Raw genomic sequence first — 19,572 nt, forward strand, 5'->3', positions numbered from 1 at the left:
GGAAATTGGTCCGTGGAAAGGAGATACAAAAAAAATTAGAATTAGCCATTGTTGAGAATTGAAAACCAACCACTGAAAGAAAACTTTAACCATTTGGGATGAGGTGTTCGCAGGAAGGGATAGAGAAAAGGGATGCATTCAAAATGCATTTGAAGGCAAACATAAACAGAAATATTTTACAATTAAAATCATGCCAGCCAAGTATATATTTATTTATTTATTGAAATACAGCTTGGTATAGGTCCTTTGAGCTGTGCTGCCCAGCGATCCCTGATCAACCCTAGCCTCATCACGGGACAATGTACTAGTTACAATCCAGTCGATAGGGTGGATGTGGAGAGGTTGTGAGGGAATCAAGGACCAGAGTACACAGCCTCAAAATAAAGGGACATCCTTTTAGAATGGAAATGAGGAGGAATTTGTTTAACCAGAGGGTGGTGAATCTGTGGAATTCATTGCCACGTGCAGCTGTAGAAGCCAAGTCATTGGGTACATTTAAAAGAGAGTTTGAAAGCTTCTTGATTAGTCAGGGCATGAAGAGATACGGGGAGAAGGCAGGAGACTGAGGCTGAGAGGGAATATGGATCGGCCATGATGAAATGGCGGAGCAGACTCGATGGACCAAATGGCCTAATTCTGCTCGTGTATCTTAATGTCTTATGGTCCACTAACTGGTACATCTTTAGATTGTGGGAGGAAACCGGAGCACCCGGAGGAAACACACACATTCCGCGGGGAGAACTCACAGAGACCCGTTACAGATGAGGTCAGAATTGAACTCTGAGCTGTGACAGCGTCACAGTAACACTATGTGGCATCCAAATTTAGTTTAAAATTTTAAAATGCAGAATGTCAATAACAATTTTTTTAAAAAGGATGCAACTAATTTAGAATAGTTTCAATAAATCTATGCTTACCAAAAGGCCATGACACCAAACAGAGCCATGATGGCAGTCTGCAAGACTTTTTGTGGAGTGCACTCTTGTTTAAGGTAAGCCTGAATGACAAAGAGAAAAGCAGGCAGAATTAACTAATGCACTAAGATTAGACACCCTGAAGTCAATAACACCCAGATTTATCACTAATACACAAAATACCAATTCCAAGTAGGAACTATTTCAGTCTGCATTACTATACTCTTCACCATTGTGTCACTTAGTGCTTGGCACTGTATTTACTGTTGTGTTACCATATACACCTGGGTGGTGGGGTGGAGATACGTCTCTGCCAAGGGAGCTGTACAGCACTCCTTCCCTCTGCTAGCCTACAGGTCACCCTAGGACGGGGGTCGGCAACCCGCGGCTCCGGAGCCACATGTGGCTCTTTTACATCTGTGCTGCGGCTCCCTGTTGCTTTGAGAAATAATTGGTTGTGGCGACCCTTTTCCTGGCACATCCGAACCGACTCACAATTAGATAGCCTACGGGGGTTTGCGAGCACAGAGCTTTGGAGCCTCTGCGCCATGGGGGCAGGTTGAGGGAGGCTTAAAAGTGAGGCTGAAGATTTCGAATAAAGTTTTTTCCTTCGACTGCAGTTACCGACTCCGTGTCGTAATTTTAGCGCTGCGTGTAGCACACCGCTACATGGTCAGTATTTAATTAAAATGTATTTTATGTTGGTTTGTTAGTTTTTGAAATGTAAATCTAAATTTGAAGATTATGGTGATCTTGTACAATCTAAATAAGACGTTGTGGCGACCCATTTCCTGACACATCCGAACCGGCTCACAATTAGCCAGCGTTCAGGCTAAGGGAGATAGCCTACGGGGGTTTGTGAGTACGTGTCTTTTGCAGCATCCGCGCCCATGGGGGGCGGGTTGAGGGAGGCTTAAAAGCAAGGCTGTTTAGTTCGAATAAAGCTATCTTTGACTGCAGTTTACTGACTGCGTGTAGCACACCGCTACAACTTGTTTTTATCGCTGGCTGTCCAGAGGGGAGGTGCTGAATCGCTTTGTCGCGTGTCTGGAAGAAGTGAAAACTTTCCTGGGCAGCAAAGGGCTCACCTTTCCTGAGCTGGAACAGCCAGAGTGGCTGGAAAAGCTACACTTCATGGTAGACATGACAGCGCACCTGAACATGCTGAACACAGCTCTTCAGGGGTAAGGACGTACAGCCCTGCACATGTTGGAGGATGTTTTGGCATTCGAGCGCAAGTTGACGTTGCTTGCCAGAGATTTACAGAAAGGCACATTGTCTCACTTCCCCAATTTGAGAGAGTTCAAACAAGGTCACGACTTGATAAATTCGGAGTATTTACATTCTGCAATCATCGCAATGCAAACATCGTTTGGGAAACGCTTCTGTGAGTTCAGAGAGGAAAAAAACACATTATCCTTCCCGGTCACTCCCCTAAGCATCGATCCATCCCTACTGAATACGACTGCATTGTCAGGTGTGAGTCAACCTGAACAAGGATGATAAATATTTTAATTGCCTATTATTTTGCGTATATTCATATGTTTTCATTGTTCAGTGAAATAGTCCTTTTATTTTTCAGGTTGACAGCTGGCTGACGTTATTTTTGGTTTGCTGCTGGCGGCAAATTTAAGTTTGGCGTTTTTCATAAATACAAGAAGGACTCAAATAGACATTGAGTATTTTATTTAAAAGTAACCTTCAACCCAACGTCTTTTTTTCGGAGGTCAAAATGTTTTTGTTGCATGCAGAAATGTAATTTCGTTTTCTCTGCAGGAGTTCATCAATTTCATAAATGCAACACATTATAGTTTGTTTATACATAGCATAAAGGCAAAACAAAACGTTGTATGCAGTGTTATTTCATTTTAAATGTCAAACGGGTTTTGCGGCTCCCAGTGTTTTCTTTTCTGTGGGAAACGGGTCCAAGTGGCTCTTTCAGTGGTAAAGGTTGCTGACCCCTGCCCTAGGACAAGGTGTAGCACCTCCCCACTCTGGGCCAGGTGAAGCCATGGGATCAGGTCATATGCACAGCCGGTGCATATCATAAGTCCTCGCTATGTGACACCAACCAGGCAATCTCTGAAGAGTACTGATAATGGCTGGTGTCACCCGTCTCGTAAAGACACTGCCCAGAAGAAGGCAATGGCAAACCACTTCTGTAGAAATATTTGCCAAGAATATTGTTTCCATGGTTATGGAAAGATCATGATCATCCACATCATACAACAAGGCACATAGCAAATGAACTATACATACTGTTTTCTCTGTGAACTTCTGTGAGCAAGAAATTTCATAGCATTCTGATTTCTATTGCAATAAACTAATCTTAACTGAATCTTATCCAATCTACAGAATATAATATTCTCCTGTAATAATGATAGAACTGAAAATTCTGTCAAAACGGTCACAAATTATTTCCACTGAATTCCCCTCTTGATATGGAATAACACAGCGTGTGCTGGCTGCGACAATGGGGTCAGATGCTTCGCATCAAGGAATGTCCAAACAGTTTACCATATCATTAAAGTATAATTCACGTGCAGTCTTGCTTCATGACAAAGAGGAAAAAATTGGTGCTTCAGATTAACTAGATTAATTGGTCATTATAAATTGTCCCCTGATTTGGCTATGATTAAATCGAGGGATATCTCCGCAGCATGGCTCGAAGGTCCTCAAGGGCCTATTCTGTGTTTTGTGTGTTTGTATCTACTGCATGGACGGATGGAGAGATGGATAGAGCGAATGCTGAGATCAGGCACATTAGTAGATTTTAGTTCATGTGTTCTTTAAAGGACAATTTTGAATCCATTTTGCTCAATATGTTATTTGGGCTTGAATCTGGTTGTTAGAATTCCTATTGCTACATAATGGGGATAATTGTCTATTGTCTATTGTCTAAAAAGTTCAAATTTCCATCAACCTATGACCAAATCAAGATTTTTTTGCCTTTCTTCATCAGGTAACAACTGTGGAAAGTGAAATAAAGTTGGCTATTCTAGTCCAAGTCTATTCATAGACATGCATCCGTAGACACGAAGCGCTGCTACATTTTCTGTGTCATAAACATGATCATATTCCAAAAGTTTAAAGATGTCTTAAACCAGTGTAAGGCACATGCTGTATATTTGACTTTCTTAAAAATCAAAACCGCTTGGTTTTCTGAAAACTGTTAATTCATTTTTGTTTGTAGATAACATTGTTTATCTTAAATCACTGAATAACCAATATTTTCAGTATAAAGTTAATTTTGTACTAACTTAAGTTCCCAATAAAGGATTTTTAAAAAATTATTTCTCAGATGTGAGTTTCCCTAGAATTTATTGTTTATCCCAAGTTAACTTTGAGGTGATATTGGTGAGTTATTCTTTAGTCTATGGTGTCAAGGATGACATTGCTGCTAGTAAGGGAGCTCCAGGATATTGCACAGTATGGCTTTGCAATTCCTATCAAATCTTCAGTGCTGTTCAACATAAGAAACAGAATGTACATTATAATGCAGATCCCTGACACTCTCACATACCTTGCGGTTGGCCATAACAGGTTTCTTTGAGGGCACTAAGTTGCTCGATTGGCTGAACATGCTGTAAAACAGTAAACAAGATTTCAGTTTAAACAGCCTTTTCACTGGTTACTGATTCTGTGGTCTTACTTGCTTTCTCTTAGTAGATGAAGCTATAAAACTTTTAAAATTAAATTAGGTGTATTCATTAATCACACATACAGTGAAAGACACATTGCGTTCTGCCTGATACTTGCTGGTGTCAGTATAAGCTGGTACAACCGCAGCATATGCCAAGGACACGTGTAAGGGACTCATTGAGGTTTGGAGCAGCCACTGAAAGGGCCGTGAGGGAAAGGTCACAGGATAGGTCACTGTGTAATAACCATTCAAACAATTCACCAATGTTGGAAATATTGTAAAGGCAGGCAGGGCCTGGTCAACCAAATGAAGTTAATGCCATGTCCTGTGCCTATAGCAAAAATATACTAGGGAGAAAAGAACAGGCCGAAATACAGAAATACCAAAGCAAAGGTTTGTTTTTATTTATTTATTGACAAACAGCACATAATAGGCTCTTCCAGCCCTTCAAGCTGTGCCACCCAGCAATACCCTGATTTAGACCTGGCCTAATCACAGGACAATTAAACAGTATGTCTTTAGACTGTGGGGGCAACTAGAGCACCTAGAGGAAACCCACACGATCATGGGGAGAACATACAAACTCCCTACAGGCAGCGGTGGGAATTGAACCTGGGTCGCTGACGCTGTAAAGCTTTGTGCCAGTCACTATGCTACCATGTCGAGAGTGGTCCAAGTGCACATTTGGAAAGAGTGGTAGAGCTATTACTTTAAGACAAACCAAAGTTGCTGTCAGACAAGGCCAGGAGATTGACATTGTATGATGCGTTTCCAAAAGATCAATTTCCAAATCAAGAAAGGTACTTTCGATCCCTTATCACAAAACCAGCAAAGACAAACAGTCATGTAGTGATAAAAGATTAACAAAAGTAAATTAGCAATATACCGTTATTAGCATTCAAATCAGCATAATGAAGTGTTCTAATTAACAATATCAGAATTAGCATCTATGCATATTTAAGCAGTGTAATGACATTCCAATTAATGTCCCAATTAACTCAACACTTTTCCACTAAACAACTAACTAACCGTAAGTGTGAATATGTGACTCTACTCATTTGTTTCTACCACTCCCCAACCACAGATTACCATAATTAACGAGCCACAAAGTAAAACGGATACGTGGCTCCTACAAGTGACACTATATTGGGTTGGCTCCTGATTGACAACTACGTAGTTGGACATTGGTAAGATTGTATTTGTCTTACCTTGTCTTATCACTGAATTCTGCACTACTGGGGATAGCATGAGGACCACGCCCATAAGGTGAGTACGCTCTCTGTTTCCTGCAGGTGAAAGATCAATTCAATAAACACTTTTTTTTATGCCAAAGAACAACCCTGTGCAAGTAAGTTTTGATAGACAATTGAGAGGTGGAGCTGACTAGAGACGGGGGAAAACTTAGAAATTAAATTTTCAGAGCTAGATGGAAATAAACAAACAGGAAACAAACACCCATGTCAGGACGCTGTTTACTGATGGCAGCTCAGCGTTTAACACCATCATTCCTACTGTCCTGATCAGAAAGCTGCAGAGCCTGGGCCTTTGTACCTCACTCTGCAACCGGATCCTCAACTTCCTAACCAGAAAACCACAATCTGTGCGGGTTGGAAGTAACATCTCCACATTGCTGACGATCAACACTGGCAATAGACAATAGGTACAGGAGTAGGCCATTCGGCCCTTCGAGCCAGCTCCGCCATTCACTGTGATCATGACTGATCATCCACACGTCAGGGGTGTGTGCTTAGCCCGCTGCTGTACTCTCTCTACACCTATGACTGTGTGGTTAGACATGGCTCAAACAGCATCTATAAATTTGCAACCATTGTTGGCAGAATTTCAGATGGTGATGACAGGGCATACAGGAGCGAGATATACCTGCTGGTTGAGTGGTGTTGCAGCCACAACCTTGCACTCAACATCAGCAAGAACTAAAGATCTAAACTCTGATGTTAAAGCTCCACTGCCTTCCGGCTATATCCACTCATGGGGAAAGCTTTGGGAGTAAGCCCTGAGGGAAAAATCCGGAGCTGGCATCTCTTCGGCAGTCCCACATTGAGTTCAATGCTGACTGGCAACTCCTGCGACGCTGCTGGCACAAACCATATCAGTCTCTGCCATTCCTCTGGGCTCATTAGCTTCGTGAAGAGCTGAACCCTGCTGCTTAGGCAACAACTTACTCTCAATATCGTACTGCCCAGGCTTGCATATCGAGACAGCTAGAGCACAACATCCATGGTCAATTCTGACCTATAAAGGCCTCAGTTCAGCTCATTTTATCTTAACTATTTAATAGACATATATATACTTAATATAAATCAGTTTTTTCTCTATATTTATTATATATTGCAATGTATTGCTGCCATGAAGTTAACAAATTTTATGATATTTGCCAATGATATTAAATCTGATTCTGAATAGAGTTTTTTTCTTTGCATAATTTGTCTTCTTTTGCATAAATTATAAAAACAGAATGAGTGACAATGAATAATGGGGAAATACACGGGAGAACTTGTACCTCAAACACTTCCATTACCATGCGATATGGAAATCAAAGTCAAAGTAAAGTTTTTATTAAAGTACATATTTGTTATCATATACTACCTTGAGATTTATTTTCTTTCAGGCATTTACTGGAAAATAAAGAAATACAACAGCATTTATATAAAAACCTCACATAAACAAAGACTAACAAACAGCCAATGTGCACAAGAAGACAAATAATGCAAATAATAAAATAAATAATACTCAAAACATAAGTTGTAGATCATTGAAAGTGAGTCTATAGGTTGTGGGATCAGGTCAAAGTTATGGAGAGTGAACTAATCCAGGCTGGTTCAGGAGACTGATGGTTGCAGGGTACTAACAGTTCCTGAACCTGGTGGTGTGGGACCCATCGCTAAAAGGTGGTACGTACCCCATAACTGGGTTAACAGACCAGCAGAAATGGAAGGATACGTTGGAGTCTGGTGGTACTGTAACTAAAGGTGTTTATTAGTAAACTAAGCAATACAGTATCAATAATGCAAATATACATATAAAACAGGTTAGCATTAATAAAAACAGAAGTGTGGGAATAAGAATCAACAGTATCAAATAAAGTCTATCAAAGTCTAGGGGTAAATGAATAGTCATAAGGGAATATAGAGTTCAGTTCAGTTTCTGCTGAGGTAGTTGTTGTTGTGTTGCAATGTTGGAGAGAGAGAGAGAGAGAGAGAGAGAGAGAGAGCGAGAGCTGAGCAGCTGCAGCAGGCAAACCTCCCATTGTCTTCTTGTTCTGTTGTACCGTTGGGGTCACTGGTTATGACCCTTCCGTTCCAGGCTAGACCGTTCTTCAGTGATGGACTCGTCACCCAGGCCAGGGTGGACACACACACAAGTCCCCACGGTCTGCCTTCATCCACCGTACACCGGACTGATTCTCCCAGCCCCCACCTTCCTGTGGGTGCACCACACTCTTTCAGTGTCCACTGGTGTGTCTGAAGGTGTCTCCCCAGACCCATCTTTTATCCGCACTGACTGGGTATCAGCCATCCATCAACTCATTATGTCCATGTCCATCACACTAGGCCACTCCCGCTGTTTCCTCAGGAATGTTAACGAGCAAAGAAGCGTCATTGTAGCAAAAGGTAAATAATCAGTGAAGAAGCCATAATACATAAATCAGTCGTGTCTCTCTCTCTCTCTCTCTCTCTCTCTCTCTCTCTTATCTGTAGCCTCTGTTCTTCATCTCTCTCTCATTAGCAGCATAGTTCCCAAGGTGGGGGGGTAGCTCTGGACCCCATTTCCATCTGGTTTGTTCAGCACTCATAACAAGGGAAATGTGAAAAATCAAAATCAAAGGAATTGCAGCTGCTGAGAATATAAATACACACAGAGAAAATGCTGGAGCCACTCTGCAAGGCAGGTTGCATCTGAGGGAGGAGAATGATACAAGTTAACTAAGGTTCTTCAAACTAAAATGTCCTGAAGAAGGGTCTCAGCCCAAAATGTTGACTGTTTATTCATTTCCACAGATGCTGCCTGACCTGCTGAGTTCCTCCAGTGTTCTGTGTGTGTTGCTCTGGATTTCGAGCATCTGCAGAATCTCCTGTGTTTAACATTGAACCTGTTTTTCTTCCAGCAAATGTGCTTGACCTGCAGAATATTTTCAGCATTTTCTTATTTAGAAATATACTTAGTAATTATTTGAGATGGCAAGATTTTACAGATTGAGTTCCCTTCTGGTGGAATATCTACAGTAAAAAAGAGAATTTCAACTTGCAACAGAATGAAATCCTAATGCTCTTGGTGACCGACCAACAGCTGATGTTTTTGCAGTAAGGTTCTCCTAACCAACAAACTGATTCTAGACTTCAGCAGAGGGAAACCAGAGGTCAATGAGTCAGTCCTCATTGGAGGATCAGAGGTGGGGAGGGTTAATAACTTTAAATTCCTGGTTGTTACTATTTCAGAGGATTAGTGATAAAATATCCTCCTTGCTGACAATCAACACTGGTGCACCTCAGGGGTATGTGCTTAGCCCACTGCTCTACTCTCTGTATACACATGACTGTGTGGCTAGGCGTAGCTCAAATACCATCTACAAATTTGCTGACGATACAACCATTGTTGGTAGATTCTCACATGGTGACCAGTGGGCATACAGGAGTAAGATATGCCAACTAGTGGAATGGTGCCACAGCAACAACCTGGCACTCAACGTCAGTAGGACAAAAGAGCTGATTGTGAACTTCAGGAAGGGTAAGACGAAGGAACACATACCAATCCTCATACAGGGATCAGAAGTGGAGAGAGTGAGTAGCTTCAGGTTCCTCTGAAGATCTAACCTGGTCCCAACATATTGATGTAGTCATAAAGAAGGCAAGACAGCGGCTATACTTTATTAGGAGCTTGAAGAGATTTGGTATGTCAACAAATACACTCAAAAACTTCTATTGTTGTACCGTGGAGAGCATTCTGACACCCTGCATCACTGTCTGGTATTGTGGGGGGGGGGGGGTAACTACGCATGGGACCAAAAGAAGCTGTAGAAAATTTTAAATCTAGTCAACTCCATCTTGGACACTCGCCTACAAAGTACCCAGGACGTCTTTAAATAGTGGTGTCTCAGAAAGGCAGCGTCTATTATTAAGGACCTCCAGCACCCAGGACATGCCCTTTTCTCACTGTTACCATCAGGCAGGAGATACAGAAGCCTGAAAGCACACACTCAGTGATTCAGGAACAGCTTCTTCCCCTCTGCCATCCGATTCCTGAATGGACATTGAAGCTTTGGACACTTTTTTAAAAATATACAGTATTTCTGTTTTTGCACATTCTTTTAAATCTATTCAATATACTTAATTGATTTACTTATTTATTATTATGTGTTATTTCATTTATTATTTCTCTCTCTCTCTGCTAGATTATATATTGCATTGAACTGCTGCTGCTAAGTTAACAAATTTCACGTCACATGCCGGTGATTCTGATTCTGAATCTGTCCTGGTCCCAGCATATAAGTGAAATTGCAAAGAAAGCAACTTCCTTAGGAGTCTGTGGAGACTTGGCATGACATCTAAAACTTTGACAAACTTCTATGGATGTGTAGTGGAGAGTATATCGACTGGCTGCATCAACGTCTGGTTTGGAAACACCAATGCATTAGAATGGAAAATCCCATGGAAGGTAGTGAATTCAGTCCAGTAAAGGCCTTCTAACCATTGAACCTTCTAACCACATCTACATGAAATGCTTTTGTAAGAATGTAGCATCTATCATCAGATATCCCCACTACCCAGGCCATGTCTTTTTCTCACTTCTGCCATCAGGTACAAGGTACAAGAGCCTCAGGACTCACACCACCAGGTTAAGGATTAGTGGCTACCCCTCAACCATCAGGCCCTTGAATAAAAAGGGGATAACTATACTCACTTTTCCTATAATTGAAATTTTCCCACAGCCAATGATCTCACTTTAAGGACTCATTATCTTGTTATCTCATGTTCTCATTAATTAATGCTATTTATTTATATTTGCACAGTTTGTTGTCTTCTGCACTGCGGCTGATCTTTCACTGATCCTGTTACAGTTACTATTCTATAGATTTGCTGAGTATGCCCGCAAGAAAATGGATCTCAGGGTTGTATGTGATGACATACATGTACCTTGATAATAAATTTACTTTGAACTTTTGATGATATTTAAGGGAGAGAGGTTTATAAATCACATATTGAACTTTATAGAATGTTTACTGCTTCTCTTTAACAAAACTGAAGCTACATTGTTCTGGACAAAATGAGGCAGAAATGAAGCTATATTAATAAAAATACTATTAGTCCAATTGAAATATAAAGAATAAATCATAAAGAATGCAACTAATTTTAGTCAATTGCAGATTTTTATGAAACGATATTCTTTTATAGTTAGGTTATTACAAAAAAATTTTCCTCTTCGTACCTCATGCCACATTGTGGCACCTTGCTGTTTCTTTAGCACGTTTTGCCTGTTTTTTATGAGGCAGAATTGCTAGCTGAATGCTCAACCAAGCATGGATGGAAAGCGTGCAAGGAACTGGCTGGATTCAAACCTGGGATTTTTTGCCTCAACGTCTGGTTCGGATACCACCACACTCATGATTGCTCAAAAAATCTTTAACATAGTTCCTTCTTCAGAACTGTTGTTTCTTTCACTGTCCTTTCTTCCTTGAATTTTGGACTAATATTCATACTGACATTAAAAGTTTTCTTTTTTTTTATCCTGCAGGCTTCCTTTTTGTGAAAAGTTATTTTATTTTATTGAGAGACAGCATGGAATAAGCCCTTCTACCCTTCGTACTGCACCATCCAGTAAACCCCCAATTTAATCCTAGCCAAATTTATAATGACCAATTAACCCACCAACCGGTATGTCTTTGAGGAAATCGAAGCACCCAAGGTCACTAGGAGAAGGTACTACACCTCACAGGTAGCAGCCGAAATTGAACTAGAGTCGCCTGTACTGTAAAGCATTTTGCGAACCATTGTGTCACTGGTTAATCTGTTCCGTACCTCACAATATTTAATTTATGCACTTTCGTTTGTTATTTATGCATGATTCCCCTGTAGATTTTATCCTTACGTTCATAAGTTATGGTGTGTTAAGTGCTTTACATCCTGTTGTCTCGTTTCTAGATACATTATATGGTTATATTCTATATGTATATAGTTAAATGACAATAAACTTGAGTTGGACTACCATGTCATATGTCAGTGATGATACAGTGATAATATTTCCACTTCAGCTACGACTTGCTTGATTTGAATCAATAAATCGAGCCCATCCCTCACTCAGGCCCTACTCTCTCCTCGCTGCTGCGATCAGGTAGAAGGTACAAGAACCTCAGGACTCACATCACTAGATTCAGTAACAGTTACTACCCCTCAACCAGCAGGCTCTAGAACTAAAGGGAATAGCTGCACTCATTTAAGGACTCTTGTTATTTCATGCTCCTTATTTATTACTATTTATTTATCATTTACATTTGCACAGTTTGTTTACAGCTCCTGATGTTTACAGTTACTGCTCTATACATTTGCTAAGTATGCCCACAGAAAAAGAATCTCAGGGTTGTATGTGGTGACACATATGTACTCTGATAATAACTTGGCACTGAACTTTGAGCTTTAAAATGTCCATTTAGTGTCATATTAGTGCAGCTCTGCTTCTAAAGAAGCTCATTAACAGGCGATATAAATTGTATAAACCTGCTCCTATGTTTCTCTGTCATTGTGGAGTTCATGGTCCCGTTCTGCTTCAATCTGGCAAGATTCTTATTCCAGATCTCCAATTCTTGAATTCTTTTTTCCAAATTGTCGGTCAACTTGCACAACTCCTTCACGGCACCAACATTCTCCATGAAGATTTGATCCTACAGAATGGAAACACTATTTCAGTAACAGAACTACAAACCCAGGTTTCTTCATAGAAAATTATTCATTTCCTAGAATGTTATTAGAATTACTGACTATCAATTACAACTGTTCTAAAAGTGAGTATTCCTTCCATTGGTACATCCAAAGGTAAAATAAGCAATATAAGCTTGTTGGGTTTACTGTGACTAGAAGCCGCAATTCCTCGAGGATGTACCTTCTCAGGTATCAAGGCTGAAAAAGCCAGCCAGTGCCATAGCGGTGGCATCAGCACCGGACTTCGAGGCGAATGGTCCCAAGTTCAAATCTGGCGGGCCCCCCCATGCACGCTTTCCATCTGTGCCGGGTTGAGCAGCAAGCTAGCAACTCAGCCTCGCAAAAAAAAGTCATCTGCTACGGAAATGGCAAAAAATGCTGCCCTGTGCACCACAAGGTGTGAAAACAACAATTACTTAAATAATGTCTGTAACCTGGGAGCTGATAACATTGCAGCAAGATCATAAAATCATCTTATACTGAGAAGGATGTACCTTCCTACAGAATGAATGCAGAAAAGGAAGTCAGTACAGCAGATTCCTGAGGGGAATTTCAGATAAAAAAATTCGATGTTGAGGAGGGAGATAACCAAATGTCTCCGTTAAAAAAACAAGAAAACTGAATGGCTCAAACACCAGCTCCCCATTCTTCTGTCATGACAGGTGGACTGTTAATGTTGGAATAAATCTAAAGGGGAAGTCACTGCAAAAGTCAAGTATGAAACCAGGACTGAAAGTAGAAATATAATTTGTCTGTGCAGGAATTGGCCAAACACTTAAAGCCTACACAGCAAATACTTCAAATACTCAGATGAGGATTAAGATGTGAAAGCCACAACAAAGCAGATTCATTTATTCTGTACAACATATGCTCAAATAATGAGCCAGGAATATCAGCTTGTAATTCAATGGGTATCTGATGCCCTGGTTGGTCTTGCCACACATCCTTCACTAAGATCTTTTTCTAAGATCTCTCTAAACCATTTTGCTGGTTCTAAATTAATTAAACGCCAAGAGAAACTTGATTTAAACACGAGCATTTGCAACATTAGATAAAGTGTACAATAATGCCGGGAGAATTGGCTTATAATTTTTAAATTACAAAACAGTAATTAGAATATGAGAAATTATAAATTCCATTACTTTATCAACCATAAGGAAATTCTCGATTTTGTCACCATTGGTATAGGTCACATCCCCAACCTCCCTTACAGCTGCTGGCAGAATGTCTTTCACTTCTTGTGCTATCATGCCTGCATGAAACAAAATAAGTTTTGTAACTTCAGAATGATAAACTAGTTCAAGGGAGTCTGAAAATGTGGGAATGTGGGTCTAAATTTGAGTTCACTTTAAGCAAGGCACCCATATGCCACATGACACACATGCATATTACACACACACACACACACACACACAAAATTACTCGAATATAAATAAAATCTTAAATACACTATACTGCCCATCATAATTGTGGTATAATGTTAAACATAGCAAAATGTAAACATTAGCTGTATTAATTTTTAACCTTTATAAAATGTAATGCATTTTGATAAGACAAATTTAAATATTTCCAAAGGTTTTTAAGCTAACATTGATTCAATTATTTGGTAGTCAATAACCAGAAGTTGTAGGTTGGCCACTGAAATTAACTGTTCATGTTCTTCAGCATTCCCAAAGATCACACAAGTAATCATGGATATCCTGAATTTCCTGGGAGATTCATACCACCAGTCTGCCAACAAAGCAGCTGAGCTGGGAAATCTGAGTCTGTACCAAATTGAATTACTCTGTTCATCACTATGGAGGGAATCTGCTCTGATGGAAATGGCGAAATTCCAGTATAAAATTTTGAATATTTTGTATTAATTGATGTAACTGACATGAGAGACGTAACTGACAGGTGAGGGAGGCTACTCTCAGGGTGAAGGAGCAACACATTATTTCTCTTTCCAATAGAAATAAATTTCCCATCTCCTCCCCTCTTCTAATCCCCACTTTGGCTTACCTCTTCTTACCTGCCTGTCACCTCCTCCTGGGACCCCTCCTTCTTCCCTTTCCCTTATGTTCCATTCTTCTCACCTATCAGATTCCTTCGCCTCCCGCCCTTTACCTTTCCCACTCAACTGTCTTCACCAATCACCTTCCAGCTAGCCTCCTTCCCCTCCTCCTGCTTTTTTAGTGTCTACCCCCTTCCTTTCCAATCCTGAAGAAAAGTCTCAGCCCAAAACATTGACTAATCTTTTCAATAGATACTGTCTGACCTGCTGAGCTCTTCCAGATTTTGTGTGTGTCACTCTAGATTTCCAGCATCCGCAGATTCTCGTGTTTAAAACTGACGTGCATAAGTTTACCCTAAATCTGTGAATTGCTTTAAGTAATTTTAAGATTTACAGATTTATAAATTCACAGATTTTTAAAAATATATTTTAAGTATTTTGCGTGTCTTCTTTTGCACATTGGTTGCTTGTGTGTAGTTTTTCATTGATTCTATTGTATTTCTTTGTTCTACTGTGAATGACTGCAAGCAAATGAATCTCGTAATACTGCTGACATACTGTTTACAGTATGTACTTTGAACTTTGAAGTATTTTCTTGAGCTGTGGTTACCTTTTTTAATACTAGAACAATTTTTCTATAGAATTGACGCAGCTTTGGTTAGGCGTGATTGACAGAAGCATTCACGCACAATTTAAACGTGCTCAACAAAACTGCAGAAAAAATTGATCAGGAAACAATTCTGGGGACTAAGCTTACGACGCAGATATGGGAAACTCTGAATGGCCCTTACAAGTTTGGGGACTTACATGTCTGACCTACTGGGGGAAGTGGCCTGAGTGAGGTGCTGACCACACACTGGGGCATCCCAGGGAACACGGGCTGTATTCCATCAGAGCACATGACAAAACTGTGCAGCGATAGAACCACGTCCCTCTGTACAATCAAACACAACGCAGCGACCGGCACTCAACTTCCATTTATACAAATACAATGGCAGCATATTAAACATGTCAACAATACCAGGAAGCAAGAAGAGAATTTGTCCTTGTGAGCTGACATGATTCACCCATCCCTGCACCTGCACTTGGTTAACTGCCTCCTGTACCTAATAAAATGGCCACTGAGTGTACATTCATGGTCTTCTGCTGCTGTAGCCCAAGCACTTCAAAGTTCAATGTGCCGTGCATTCACAGATGCTCTTCTGCACACCACTGTTGTAACATGTGGTTATTTTGGTTACTGTCGCCTTCCTGTCAGCTTGAACCAGTCTGCCCACTCTCCTCTGACCTCTCTCATTAACAAGGCGTTTTCGCCCACAGACCTGCCACTAGTTAGATGGTTCTGTTGTTTTTTCACACCATTCTTGGTAAACTCCAGAGGCCGTTGTGCATGAAAATCCCAGGAGATGAGCAGTTTCTGAGATACTCAAATCACCCTGTCTGGCACCAACAATCATCCCCACACCAAAGTCACTTGGATCACATTTCTTCCCCACTCTGATGTTTCGTCAGAACAGGTAAACCTCTTGACCGCGTCTGCATGTTTTTATGCTTTGCATTGCTGCCACGTGATTAGTGAGCAGGTGTACTTAGTAACGTGACCACTGAGTGCATGCTGCTCAATGTGGTTGAAGCTTCCACATTTTGTTTACTCTCTGGGTAAAGAGCTTCCTCGTGAATTTCTCTGTTTAATCGACAACTAAATGTGTGAGCTTTTGTTTTGGACATTTGAGTGAAAGCAAGAATATTTAGCAGGAGATGTCACAGCACCGCAATACAATGTGTTGGAGCGAATGGTGAGTGGTGAAAGTCAGCAAAGAGAACAAAGCTCCTGCTCCTGATGTATGGACACACTATGGTATCGATTAGAATAGAAACAGCTTTCTTCTTCCTCACCATTTGTTAATAGTGTCTGACCTCCAGTATCCCACACTTTTTCCATGAGATTGAAAAGAATCAGCATAAAACTTAGCAAAACAGGTGTTACCATTCCACTCAACAACACACAGAGTAAAAGTCAGATATATTTAATAAAAAACACGGAACAGTACAGCCTAGGAACAGGCCCTTCAGCCCACAATGTTGTGCCAACACAGCTAAAAAGTAAATCAAAGATCCCCCAAAACGAATCATTCATACCTACACAATGTCCATGACCAATAATGAATCTTCCTCATGTTCATGTGCCTATCTAAACATCTCTTAAAGACCTCTAATGTATTTGCCTCTATCTCCATGCCAGGCATCCACCACTCTCTGAGTAAAACCTACCCCTCACATCCCCTTTGAACCTACCCCCTCTCACCTTCAATGCATGCCCTCTGGTATAACAGTTGAAAACTAGTAAGCTATGCAGGGGAAAAGTTCAACAAAGAGTGATCCATCAATCCAGCTGGGAAGGAATATTAGCAATATCACATAATCAAGCAAATAATTATAGTAATTATTCAAAATTAAAACTTTCGTTGAAGAAAAGCTAAAAGATCATCCAACACAAGAATATGACACACACAGGAACAAGACCAAGCTATTCAGCAACTCTTTTCTGTTCTAATGTTAATAATGGGTTTAATCAACACAAGATGAAATATTCTATTTAAATACTCTTGAATCTACATGAAAGAATACAGCAATAAAGTTACAATTGCATTTTCAAGTCTATTCTACCTAATATTTTAAGGCTCTCTCACATCACTGCACGTCCACTTTCTCTTACACCCGTGGGATCCAAAAAAAAAAATCACCAGTAGCACCATCATAGCAAGTTAACGTTTTTGCAGATGTATGTGAGTAGCATCATTGAATCCTCCAAGAGGATCACAGCCTTGTCAGAGGGTTTGGAGGCTTGTGTGCCTCAGTGATCTGGAGAACTATGTGGGCTGGAGTCAGGGCTTTATGCTTTGGCTCTTGGTAGGGTCACCCATGCCAAATAGGTCAAAGGGTTGAGGACAGACAAAGAGTCACCCACCAGTCTTCCAGGCTAGGGCTAACAAAACTGTTATGGAAACAGAAATCAAGAGTCCTTCTACATCTGAGTTTGATGGTATTCCTGAGTCTTCACCCAGGACTAGTATGACAGACAGTAGTAAAAACAGAGAGGAAGCTACTGACATGAAGCACTGTCAGAGATAGTGGATCTTCATTACTGTTCTAAACACCAGCAGCTTAACCGGTAGACAAGATAAAAAGCCTTAATAGTTAAGAAAACTTGATTTGCATTACCGGTTCCATGTACATGATCAACACCCATTTTTAATGCAAAGTCGGGCTTATAGTCATATTCCACGAGTCTCATTTGTGTAATCCGCTTTAGTTGTTCCGTGGTGTCAACCTGCAGCAGAAACAAAACATTCCATATATCCATTGGAATTGATGCATGCAAGGTAATTAAAGCGCTTTGCATAATTCTAATTGCAAAGCCACAGATGCTGGAGTCCTCTAACGGCTCAGGTTAATAACTGGAACAGCGCTAGATTGAACTGAACTGAGCTAAACTGAATATATCTGGACTCCTTCGATGACTTTGAGGGTTAGTGTTCTATGTTCTGTGTTTTTCGTCTGTTTTTTTCCAATTGTACGATTCGTTCTGGTGCGGTGGGGGGGGGGGGGGTTGATGTTTTACTTTGAAATGGTTCCAAGGTATTTCTTTGTTTCATGGCTGTCTGTGATGAAGACAAATCTCAGGGTTGTATATTGCATATATAATTTAATAATAAATGTTTTTTCTTTGAATCTTTGTAATAGAATATTCTAAGAATAATATGCAATCAGACAGTTCCATCAATCTTTCTCTTGGTCATCGGTTATTGACCTGAAACATAAGGCCCAGTTCCTTCCCTAGAAATGGTGCCTGACTTGCTGTGTTTTGATTTTATTTTGTTACGAACGTGCCACAACTCTGAGGGGGCCGAAGGGTACAAAGCAGCCTCCTCCTTTTTGAGAATCACAAGATCGCTATTAATTTGGGTCTGGGACCCAGGAAATGAGAGAGAGACACGCAGAATCCTCAAGGTTTGGAATGTGTCCTGGGCCTCTGACAGACAAAGCCACGGATAACGGTCATTGTCTCTTGGAGACGGAATTGTGTATTGAGTACTGTACTATTCATTGAAGCCCTCAGGGAATGAACAGAGTGGGCTGATTGAGGGATTGCATCATCCCAACCTGATTGACATCTGAGACCCCGTGAGTAAGGATAAAAGAGGGTCTGGGGAACAACCCCTTTAGACGCACCAGGAGAAACGCTAGAAATCCTGCGACAGCCGGTGTGTCCATCCTTGCCCGGATGATGAGTTTTCCACGGAATGGCTTAGCTAAAGGACCAACTACAAAAACGGAACTCTCAAAGGATCGACATCATAAAAAGGAAAAGCTGGCAAGTTTTAAAAGTCTCTCTCTTGACTCCAACCAAAGACTGCAGCCCGAACGAACTAAGTGACTTTGATATTTCCATCGGACAATACATTATCCCCTAGACAACTATAGAGCTATTTCTTATTGATTATTATTATACCCACACTTTTAGATTTAGTATTGACGACGTGTAGTATCTGTATGTTTGCATTGATATTATTTTTGTGTATTTTTACCAATAAACACTGTTAAAATAGTACCATCAGACTTCAACGGACCTCTCTATCTTTGCTGGTAAGTGACCCAGTTACGGGGTTCGTAACAATTTCATGCACCAAAAATACCTCGTGTATATTCTCTTTTGCTCGTTGGTCAGAAGGATGCATTACTGTCCCCATGACTTGTACATTGCCGCACACAACCAATGCCTCATCCGGCGTATCGGTGTTAATTCCCACTTGGCCGTGGCAAACAATCGTGTTGGGGGAATGACCCTGTTGCCACGTTGCTTCATGGTCGTGCTCAAACTGGCTCGGATTTGAAGCCTGAAAAAGAAGTAAAGCTGTCAAGTTTACTCTATCCTTTTATCAGGTACTTTTTGATACATTGTGCAAATTTTTGAGAATCACTAACCTATTATTAAGCATCAGTAAATGTCAACAAGGACCCCCACCACCCTGTTCTCATTGCTGCAATCAGGAAGGAGGTTCAGGAGCCTGAAGGCCACACTCAACG

At 40.7% G+C, this 19,572-nt stretch overlaps 1 protein-coding gene across 1 annotated transcript in view; it reads right to left on the bottom strand.

The window, feature by feature from the left end:
• LOC132397850 (myelin regulatory factor-like protein) overlaps positions 1-19,572 on the bottom strand; it is a 71,105-nt gene that overhangs the window by 20,986 nt on the left and 30,547 nt on the right. The window contains exons 11-17 of the mRNA XM_059976600.1: positions 19,182-19,382; positions 17,707-17,815; positions 13,631-13,740; positions 12,288-12,451; positions 5,766-5,843; positions 4,438-4,498; positions 918-997 (exon numbers count right to left, since the gene is read on the bottom strand). Of these exons, the coding sequence (XP_059832583.1) occupies positions 918-997; positions 4,438-4,498; positions 5,766-5,843; positions 12,288-12,451; positions 13,631-13,740; positions 17,707-17,815; positions 19,182-19,382 (803 nt within the window). The remainder of the gene's footprint in view (positions 1-917; positions 998-4,437; positions 4,499-5,765; positions 5,844-12,287; positions 12,452-13,630; positions 13,741-17,706; positions 17,816-19,181; positions 19,383-19,572) is intronic.

The sequence above is a fragment of the Hypanus sabinus genome, chromosome 8, assembly GCF_030144855.1.
Source record: "Hypanus sabinus isolate sHypSab1 chromosome 8, sHypSab1.hap1, whole genome shotgun sequence".
Lineage (NCBI taxonomy): Eukaryota > Metazoa > Chordata > Chondrichthyes > Myliobatiformes > Dasyatidae > Hypanus > Hypanus sabinus.